This window comes from Drosophila guanche, unplaced genomic scaffold (genome assembly GCF_900245975.1).
Source record: "Drosophila guanche unplaced genomic scaffold, DGUA_6, whole genome shotgun sequence".
NCBI classification, from domain to species: Eukaryota; Metazoa; Arthropoda; class Insecta; order Diptera; family Drosophilidae; genus Drosophila; species Drosophila guanche.
Window position 1 is genome coordinate 9,082,004 of NW_022995746.1, and position 11,648 is coordinate 9,093,651.

At 45.5% G+C, this 11,648-nt stretch overlaps 1 protein-coding gene across 1 annotated transcript in view; it reads left to right on the forward strand.

The window, feature by feature from the left end:
• The window catches only part of LOC117582657 (fibrillin-1-like), a 46,801-nt gene extending 39,505 nt beyond the window's left edge, over positions 1 to 7,296 (forward strand). Inside the window, exons 9-12 of the mRNA XM_034270562.1 lie at positions 5 to 313; positions 377 to 2,185; positions 2,248 to 2,340; positions 5,723 to 7,296. Coding sequence (XP_034126453.1) covers positions 5 to 313; positions 377 to 2,185; positions 2,248 to 2,340; positions 5,723 to 7,077 — 3,566 coding nt within the window. The 3' untranslated portion in view covers positions 7,078 to 7,296. The remainder of the gene's footprint in view (positions 1 to 4; positions 314 to 376; positions 2,186 to 2,247; positions 2,341 to 5,722) is intronic.
• The last annotated feature ends 4,352 nt before the right edge of the window (positions 7,297 to 11,648 follow it).

An 11,648-nucleotide genomic window follows, 5' to 3' on the forward strand; every position in this document is an offset into this window, starting at 1 on the left:
AAAGCTGCCTGCGTCCTGGACACCGAGTGTGGGCCGTCTGAGGTTTGCCAGGGAGGCCAATGCTTTAATCCCTGTGTCCAGCCCCAGGCGTGTGGCCAGAATGCCGAATGCGTGATGTTGAATCACCTGAAACAGTGCCACTGCCCGGAGGGCTTCACCGGAGACTCGTCGAAGGAATGTGTCCGGGTGCCAGTGGCCTGCGATGGTGACTGCTCGCCTGGCTACACCTGCCGCGACTTCATGTGCCTTCCTTCGTGTAACAACGATCTAGAGTGTGCCTCCAATGAGAAATGCTTGAAGGGCAATTGCATGCGTAAGTTACCTTCCATCTCACCTAATTTTCATGCCTTAATTTGTACATGGTGCTCGATTTTAGTGACCTGCCGCGTGGATAACGATTGTTTCTTGGGGCATGTGTGCCTGCACAACAAGTGCGTCTACGGCTGCCATGTGGATGATGACTGCAGTGCCTCGGAGTCCTGCCGCAACGATAAGTGTGTGAATCCCTGTGTGGAGAGTCCCTGCGGGCCCAATGCCGCCTGCTCGGTGTCCAATCATCGGGCCACATGCAGCTGCTTGGAGAGCATGGTGCCCAATCCCACGCCCCAGGTGGGCTGCGTGCGTGCCCCACCGCTCGAGTGCCGCGAGAATCGTGACTGCGGCAATGGACTGGCCTGCTTCGAGTCTGTGTGCCGCCCCTTGTGCGCCGACGATGCCGGCTGCCTGACCAACGAGCGGTGCCAGCAGGGCGTCTGCAAGCCACTCTGTCGCCACGACAACGAGTGTGCCCACGGCGAACTGTGTCTGGGACTCAACTGCGTCCCCGGCTGTCGCTCCGACCAGGGCTGCCCATCCGAACTCTCGTGCATTGCCCAACAGTGCGTGGATCCATGCGCGGACCCCACCGCCTGTGGAACAAATGCCCTCTGCCAGACTATTGACCATCGCAAACAGTGTACTTGCCCGGAGGGACTTAGCGGCAAGGCCAACGTGGCCTGCAAGGTGCCGCGCATCGCCTGCGGACGCAACGAGGACTGCCAGAACAACCAGTTATGCTACGCCGGAAGCTGTCAGGGCAAGTGCCGCAACGATCAGAACTGTCTCTCGGACGAGCGCTGTATGCGCGGAACCTGCCGCACCGTCTGCAACACGGACGAAGCCTGTTCCCAGGGCCAGATCTGCGAGAATCGGGTCTGTCAAACCGGTTGCCGCAACGACCTGAGCTGTGCCACCGACGAGGCCTGCGTGAACAAAAAGTGCCAGAATCCCTGCCGCAGTCCCGGACAGTGCGGTCAGTGTGCCGACTGTCTGGTGGTGAATCATGGCGTCCAATGCCAGTGTCCGGCCTCCTTCATTGGGGACGGCCTCACCGGCTGCCAACTGCCAGCGGAACGCTGCCATCCTGGATGCGAATGCGACGAGAACGGAGCCTACTGCGCCACCAAGTGCTCCCGAACAGAGGACTGTGCCTGTGGACAGCAATGCGCACGCGGCAAGTGCCGCAACAAGTGCGGACCCAAGCGACAGTGCACCGTGGGACAGCTGTGCGAGCGAGGAGCCTGCATTGCCGGCTGCAAGTCCAACAGTGACTGTGCCGCCGACCAGAGCTGCGTGCGCGGCAAGTGCACGGACCCATGTGCCGACGACAAGGCCTGCGGTCGCAATGCCCTGTGCACCGTTTCCGAACATAGAATGCTGTGCTACTGCCCCGATGGTTACGAGGGAGAACCCAGCAAGGAGTGCGTGCAGTTTGAGTGCCGCCAGGACGCGGACTGCGACAGCAGCAAGCGATGCGATGGCGGCAAGTGCCGCAATCCGTGCCTGGAGTATGGAGCCTGTGGCACCAATGCTCAATGCCGTGTGGTTAATCGCCAGGCCCAATGCTCCTGCCCACCCGACTTCTTCGGCAACCCCGCCAGTGAATGCCAGCCCCTGGATGGCGGCTGTTCCAACAGCCCGTGTGGCGTCAACTCAAAGTGTACCGAAGTGCCCGGTGGCTATGAGTGTGCCTGCATGGATGGCTGCATCGGGGATGCCAACAAGGGATGCCTCTGCGAGGGACCTCTAGTGAATGCCTGCCACGATCAGCCATGCGGCTTGAATGCCGCCTGCCATGTAGTGGGCAACGACCAAGCCGAATGCTACTGCCCGGAGGACTTCCCCAATGGCGATGCCTATGTGCAATGTAAACCAGCATTCGAAAATCTTTCCAAAACAAAAGTTAATTATATTCATTCTTTGCATTAGGTTATTTGACACCGCCGCAGCAGGACTGCCGCACTCTCGGCTGCGATGTGGGAGACTGTGTGCGCCATGGCTATGACTATGTGTGCCAGCAGGGTAAGTGGCCCTCCATTTATACAATTTGCGTGTGTTTTATAGTCCTTAGAGTACAGAATAGTGCCTAATCATGTTAACCAGCGATCCGTTGCCGTTCATATTTACCAACCAAAAACGTAATAACTGGAGGTCTGTTAGTAACCAATTGAAATTGAGTTTGTTGTTATAATTTTTATTGGTTTTTATTAGCCATAGATGCGAGTTGTTTCAACCTCAAAACACAAACAACCCAAATGCTAATTAGCTAATTCCACTAATTCAAACACAGCCTCCTCCGGCTGCCTAGATAAATTCAGTGTAGTGTGTGTGTGCCAAAATCTAAAACGTAATTATTAGAGTATTTATATTTCTTAACAACCAACCTATACACATGTGCGAAAAGCCAGGTATACATACGTATAATTCCAACCCCCAGCACGCTCAAAAACAGAACCACACAACCACCACCTACACAAGAAACAATTCCCACAATTCCCCAGATAGCAAAACACCAAAACAAAGACCAAAGAGATAGTTATAGTTTTTTTTAAGTATATATTCTATAATTTAGAATAGAACCATACATCAAAACAGCATATGGAAATTCGTGGATTGTTGCTGTCGCTATCGCGGTTACCCAATCTGTGCCTAAATTCATTTTTGAAACACACAAAATATAATACTATATGCAGCAGTTTTTAAGTCTAGACTTTAAGTAAATTTAAAATCATACTAATCTGAAAACAAAACAAAGAACAAGAGTTGGCTCTTTCTCCCATACAAACAAAAAAAAAGCTTCAAGCTTGCGTTCGTTCTCATTTTTCATTCCGGCTTTCATAGAGCTGCTCAACTCTCATTGGAATTCGTTTAGTTACCACATACAAATTGGCTTATAAATAACCATCTGTATTGGCAAAATCAGCTCTCTGCGGCATTCATATTCTCGCACAGATTCAGTAGACTACAAGTTGGTTCATCCTCCGCCCTATTTAACCAAATAAAAACAAAATAAGAAAGGCCGCGATAGCGATACGTAGCCCCAGTATTAAATCTAAAACGAATCAAAATGAAACTAAAATTTAAAAAAAGTACAACACATAATAGACAACAATCCTCAACACATCCTTGATACTTGATAAAATGATGATCGAAATCCATAACCCCAAATAATCCTATCCTTCCTTCCTACCGATTCCGCTCTGTCCATCGCCCACCTATTGTACCCTGCCCTATCCACCGCTCTGTCGTATCCCTACATTTTGCTTAAAAGAAAACCCTTTCGTACATTTCTTAAATGAACATAAAGTCTCAGATTGGGAACTGTGGACGGGACAATTCTCACACATAGTTCACACAACATATGCTTGAAATTTGAAACCAATTGAGAGGAACATACAATAGTAAATCAATTTAAGATCCATTACAATTCAGTGATTGTATAGAATCCATAGTAAACCATAAAGCAACATCAACAACAACAACAGCAACTACAACAACAATACAATAAAACAACTACTACTATTTTCAATGCATCCCTAAAGCAAGTCAACAAAATACAAATCACCGAAATGATCTACTATTTTGTACAAAATACACAAAACTCCTTACAAAAGTACATATTAAGAAAGCTCCTGCTGCTGACTATCCTACCACACACTCTATTGGTTGCAAACTCTTTTACAATAAACAACAAACAAATAAAAACCCAGCCCGAATTGAATTTAAAATGTAACTAAATTTAACTAACCTTTCAATATTGTTTTTTGGTACATTTGACTAGCGATTAAGTTGTATATACAGAAAAACTTTGTACATATGTACATATTGTTTATAGACCGCATCTAAGTGGCCAAAACTAACCAAACAAAAAAATCAAACCTGAATTATCCAATCTGTAAATATAATCGAAATTTAAACAACAAAAAAATACTGTGAATAATGAATAACACACGGGGAATGAGAGTTTGAAAACTAGTTTCCAAAGTATACCTAACGTACATTTTCCAAATTGTATTTATTCCTACCCATCGATTTTTCAACTACTATTTCCTGTACTCCTACTAAAGCCTTCCTCTGTTCCTATAAAGCTAATCTTTCGCTCTCTATTTTCTCTGAATCTGAATCAATCACTCACTCACCAAAACCAACCGCCAATAACGTGTCTCTTGTGAGGGCAGAGCGCATGTGTTGGATGTCGTGTAATTTTTGCCATTACTGAACAAAGTCCCAACAGAAACAAAACAAAAAAACCCAACAGCAACATACAACAAATCAATATGTATTAGCTCGAAATCGCATTAATCTTCAGATATATATATCATTGATCAGCATCAAATTGGGTATATCTCCTGCTCTATATGCTCGCCTGTTAAAATATGGTAAATCATCAAGGATTGTAACTATTGCTCACACGTTCTCACTGCTACCTACGCCTGCTACTCGCTCACTTGTACGCTGCCTCCAATACTATCAAATTCATATGACGAAACCCAGAAAGCAGCCCAGAACTTGGCTTGCTTTAAGATACAATACTAAATACTAGATACTATAAAACCCGAGTTATTGTGAGATGTTCCCTTCACAGTTCTACAATTTGAATAAGACAACCAAATGAAATCTGAAAGAAACTTTCTGCTGCACTAAATTTTGGATAAGGAAATCCATTATTTAACTTTCTTTAGTTTTCGTTTCCATATAATTTCTTTATGCACACCGTTTCTGAACACAGTTCGTTGACAAATTCCCAACTCCCCACTCTAAAATTGTACTTTACTTTAACTAAATCCCATGCACAATACCCCACCAACCAAAAAACCCCAAAATGAGTCCACAACAAATCCCACTGACACTTAATCGAACACCACAAACCAAACCACAAATACCGACCCACAACACAAAACCCCAACACCACCCAACCACCACCAAAACAAAACCACACAATAAACACTCCAGCAAAAAAGAAGTCAAAATCAAAACAAACCAACAAAAATATAACTTGATTATACTGTTTATATATTGTCTCGTTTAAGATTTTTCCCTTTTTGTTTATTAGAAACATTTAGTTATAAGTTTTACATCCCAGACCCTACAGCACCCCTCCACCCAAACACTTTTGTTCCATGCAAAAAGCAAGCCCTGAATCTTCTATCAGGCTCTGTCTACCCCCCAAAAACCTTTGACTCAATGACCCTTCAATGTCGCACTTCCGTACTTCTGTGTGCTTCCCTCGGAATGAAGATATATTTAGATATATCTGTTTAGTAGCGTATCGCGTTTATGCCACCGAAAAGATGAATGCACCCACGAAACCACCAACGATTAACATTTAAAAACCAACCAAAAAAAAAACAACTCCTGTCTATCTCTCTCTCGTTCTTCCCGCCTGCTGTATGTTATGTTATAGACACCGAACAATGCTACTCAGATACGGATTGTCCCAGTGAAAAATCATGCCTCCAAGGACACTGCAGCGATCCTTGTACAATGCGTGGCGCGTGCGGCTCAAATGCGCTATGCAAAACTGTTCTGCATCGTCCGCGCTGCTCCTGTCCAAGCTGTCACATCGGCCGGCCCGAGGTCGAGTGCAAGCCCGATCCCAATTGTCTCACCGATGACATGGATGCCAAGACCAAGGAGCAGATACCATGCTCCACTGACAACGAATGTCCGGAGACATTGCAGTGCGGCCAGTACGGCCAGTGCACAGATCCATGCAATAATCCCCTCTTCATTTGCGAGAGCAACAAAAAGTGCGAGACACGACGCCACCAACCCGTTTGCATTTGCAAATCGGGCTTTATAGTCAACGAGTACGGAGAGCTGACGTGTGCACCGGATAAGCGGGAATGCTATCGCGATGATGACTGTGCCTCGAATATGGCCTGCACGGATGGCAAATGCCGGAACCCATGTATTGTGCCTTTGGGCCGGGCACCGATCTGTGCCGAGAATAAGTCCTGCGAGGTACAGAACCACAAGCCCGTGTGCATCTGCATGCGAGACTGTCAGCCCTCGATATCTATTTGCCTGCGTGATGCCGGCTGTCCGGCCGGCCTCGCTTGCCGCAAACTGCAGTGCGTCGATCCGTGCAAGTTTGCAACCTGCGCCCCCAACTCGCCATGCATTGTCGAGGATCACAAGCCGATATGTAAATTCTGCCCTCCTGGATTTATAGCCGATGCCAAATATGGATGTCAAAAAGGTAAAGCACAAACGTACTCTCTCTCACCAACCACTCTTTGGCTCCATGCCGCAAGAGAGTGCCTTATGTCTTTCTGTCTCTCGAATATTGTATCTCTGTTTCCCGCCTTCTTCTCTCTACCACCTACCACTTTCTTTCTCTTACTGTCACTCACACACGCTCTCACGTTTTTGCCTAGCTCTCTCTGTCTTATTGTCTGTCCCCTCACAAGAAACACAAAAATGTACCCAATTTATCCGACGAAATATATTGACTTAATATTCCATCTAAAAGTTTCACAACTCGTCAATCTGTTTCTCGAGAGATTTTTGTGTGTAAATGTACATAGGACTGAGAAACTAACTACCGCCTGTACTCGTATAAAGACCATGCTTATCGAAATGGCCCATAGAAACAGAAAGCTTAGTTACAAGCCGAAAGTGTGGGCCAGTACTCTCGTGTCTAGCGAATATAACATCCCCCAAGTTAAACGCATTGCGCCACTAGCACCTGTGCCAAAGCTAATGCACCATAATCCAAGAAAAAACCTTGACGAAAGTATAGATCCATATATCTGATCTATCTAAATACAAAACAATAGTAACATGAAGACACAATAAATACAAGCAAAACTCTTCTGAACATTCACACACGCTCATGCTCACCGTGATATTAATCAATTTAATCAAAATGCCTCTTGAATACTATGAAAATCTTAACCTATGATTCTATTATAAACGGTAACAAATGTACTACTAATGGTGAAATTAAAAAACAAACAACCAAACAAACAAAAACCAACCCAATATGTAGCTAACTAATAGTAAAGAAGATTGTTTCTAATTTGAAATTGAATTAACCGTATAATAGTTGTTAAAGCTTTCGAAATTTCCCCTCAGTTTTGCAGTTGAATGCAAGAGAATTTAGTAGAATGAAAATTCAATGAGTATTTTTATAGGTACCTTACCCCTTGTACCCGTCTGTATATATATATAGTGCACCTACTTCTTTCTTGTTGTAGCTATACACCCTCTATTCCTCCTTTTATAAATATGGTAAAAATTTGTAAATATTTTAACGTATTTTATTTTTAAATCTTATACTTTTATTTTGAATTATGTACAAAATACTCCACTCAAAAACCCAAAATTATCTAAACAAAAACAAACCAAAAACCAAGCAGATATGCCAGGTGGCAACTGTACCTCCCACGAAGATTGCAGTGAAGCGCAACAATGTGGATCGTCTGGTCAATGTGTCGATCTCTGTCACACATTCTGTGTGAACGCGATAAAGTGCGTCACTCTAGCTCATAAGGTTACCACATGCATATGCCCCAAGACCTCGACAAACACAACTACTACCACGAACTGCATACCGACCAAACAGACAGACGAACCTATCGAAACAACAACGGAGCCAGTCAGTGTTAAGTATACTCTAATGCAGCTGGCAAACCAAACAGAAATGCGAACTCGTTATACCGATATAGAAGCTGAGGACGAAACAACAGTCTCTTATAACACCACAACGGAATCCTACAAAACTACCAAGCACCTCGATTTTGCCACAACACCAATCCCTACCGATACATCCATAGCTGAAGATAAGACAACCAAAGTCAGACCATTGTCTTCTGAAACTACTACAGCTATTCCTCAAGACACCACTAGAATGGGAATATCCGCTTATACCACTGAAGGAGCTCCTAAAACTGTACCAACATTGGTTCCGATCTCTAGGGAAACAACCATCAAGCCAATCGCTTCTGAAACTACCACAGCCATTCCCCAAGACACCACCAGAATGAGAATGACCGATTACACCACAGAAGGAGCTCCTAGGAGTGTGCCAACTGTAGTACCGATTTCTAGGGAAACAACCATTAGTCCACTGGCTTCTGAATCTACTACAGCAATTCCCCAAGAGACTACCCGAATGGGAATGACTGATTATACCACTGAAGGAGCTCCTAGGACTGTAACAACTGCTGTACCGATTTCTAGGGAAACAACCATCAGTTCATCAGTTTCTGAAACTACCACAGGCATTCCCCAAGACACCACCAGAACGGGAATGACCGATTATACCACTGAAGAAGCTCCTAGGACTGTACCAACTGTAGTACCGATTTCTCTGGAAACAACCATTAGTCCACTGGCTTCTGAATCTACCACAGCCATTCCCCAAGACACCACCAGAACGGGAATGACCGATTATACCACTGAAGAAGCTCCTAGGACTGTACCAACTGTAGTACCGATTTCTAGGGAAACAACCATTAGTCCACTGGCATCTGAATCTAATACAGGAATTCCCCAAGAGACTACCCGAATGGGAATGACCGATTATAGCACTGAAGGAGCTCCTAGGACTGTACCAACAGTAGTACCGATTTCTAGGGAAACAACCATTAGTCCACTGGATTCTGAATCTACAACAGCTATTCCCCAAGACACCACCAGAACAGGAATGACCGATTATACCACTGAAGAAGCTCCTAGGACTGTACCAACTGTTGTACCGATTTCTAGGGAAACAACCATCAGTTCATCAGTTTCTGAAACTACTACAGGCATTCCCCAAGACACCACCAGAACGGGAATGACCGATTATACCACTGAAGGAGCTCCTAGGTCTGTACCAACTGTAGTACCGATTTCTAGGGAAACAACCTTCAGTTCATTGGTTTCTGAAACTACCACAGGCATTCCCCAGGACACCACGAGAATAGGAATAACAGATTATACCACTGAAGGAGCTCCTAGGACTGTACCAACAGTAGTACCGATTTCTAGGGAAACAACCATTAGTCCACTGGCTTCTGAATCTACCACAGCCATTCCCCAAGACACCACCAGAACGGGAATGACCGATTATACCACTGAAGGAGCTCCTAGGACTGTACCAACTGTAGTACCGATTTCTAAAGATACAACCATTAGTCCACTGGCTTCTGAAACTACGACAGCCATTACTCACGACACCACCAGAACGGGAATGACCGATTATACCACTGAAGGAGCTCCTAGGACTGTACCAACTGTAGTACCGATTTCTAGGGAAACTACCATCAGTTCATTGGTTTCTGAATCTACCACAGCCATTCCCCAAGACACCACCAGAACGGGAATGACCGATTATACCACTGAAGGAGCTCCTAGGACTGTACCAACTGTAGTACCGATTTCTAGGGAAACAACCTTCAGTTCATTGGTTTCTGAAACTACCACAGGCATTCCCCAGGACACCACGAGAATAGGAATAACAGATTATACCACTGAAGGAGCTCCTAGGACTGTACCAACAGTAGTACCGATTTCTAGGGGAACAACTATCAGTTTATTGGTTTCTGAAACTACCACAGGCATTCCCCAGGACACCACTAGAATGGGAATAACAGATTATTCCACAGAAGGTGTCCCAAGAACTGTACCGACTTTGGTTCCGATCACTGGGGAAACAACCATCAGGTCAATCGCTTCTGAAACTACCACAGCCATTCCCCAAGACACCACCAGCACAGGAATGACCGATTACACCACAGAAGGAGCTCCTAGGAGTGTGCCAACTGTAGTACCAATTTCTAGGGAAACAACCATTAGTCCACTGGCTTCTGAATCTACCACAGCCATTCCCCAAGACACCACCAGAACGGGAATGACCGATTATACCACTGAAGGAGCTCCTAGGACTGTACCAACTGTAGTACCGATATCTAAAGATACAACCATTAGTCCACTGGCTTCTGTAACTACGACAGCCATTCCTCAAGACACCACCAGAACGGGAATGACCGATTATACCTCTGAAGGAGCTCCTAGGACTGTACCAACTGTAGTACCGATTTCTAGGGAAACAACCATCAGTTCATTGGTTTCTGAAACTACCACAGGCATTCCCCAGGACACCACGAGAACAGGAATGACCGACTATACCACTGAAGAAGCTCCTAGGACTGTATCAACTATGGTTCCGATCTCTGGGGAAACAACCATTAGTCCACTGGCTTCTGACAATACCACAGCTATTCCCCAAGACACCACCAGAACGGGAATGACCGATTATTCCACTGAAGGAGCTCCTAGGACTGTACCAACTGTAGTACCGATTTCTAAGGAAACAACCATTCCTCCACTTGCTTCTGAATCTACTACAGGCATTCCCCAAGACACTACCCGAATGGGAATGACTGATTATACCACTGAAGCAGCTCCTAGGACTGTACCAACTGTAGTACCGATTTCTAGGGAAACAACCATTAGTGCACTGGCTTCTGAAACTACCACAGCTATTCCCCAAGACACCACCAGAACAGGAATGACCGATTATACCACTGAAGGAGCTCCTAGGACTGTACCAAGTGTAGTACCGATTTCTAGGGAAACAACCATTAGTCCACTGGCTTCTGAAACTTCCACAGCCATTCCCCACGACACCACCAGAACGGGAATTACCGATTATACCACTGAAGGAGCTCCTAGGACTGTATCAACTATGGTTCCGATCTCTGGGGAAACAACCATTAGTCCACTGGCTTCTGACAATACCACAGCTATTCCCCAAGACACCACCAGAACGGGAATGACCGATTATACCACTGAAGGAGCTCCTAGGACTGTATCAACTATGGTTCCGATCTCTAGGGAAACAACCATTAGTCCACTGGCTTCTGAAACTACCACAGCCATTCCCCAAGACACCACCAGAACGGGAATGACCGATTATACCACTGAAGGAGCTCCTAGGACTGTACCAACTGTAGTACCGATTTCTAGGGAAACAACCATTAGTCCACTGGCTTCTGAAACTTCCACAGCCATTCCCCACGACACCACCAGAACGGGAATTACCGATTATACCACTGAAGGAGCTCCTAGGACTGTACCAACTGTAGTACCGATTTCTAAGGAAACAACCATTCCTCCACTTGCTTCTGAATCTACTACAGGCATTCCCCAAGACACTACCCGAATGGGAATGACTGATTATACCACTGAAGCAGCTCCTAGGACTGTACCAACTGTAGTGCCGATTTCTAGGGAAACAACCATCAGTTCATTGGTTTCTGAAACTACCACAGGCATTCCCCAGGACACCACGAGAATAGGAATAACAGATTATACCACTGAAGGAGCTCCTAGGACTT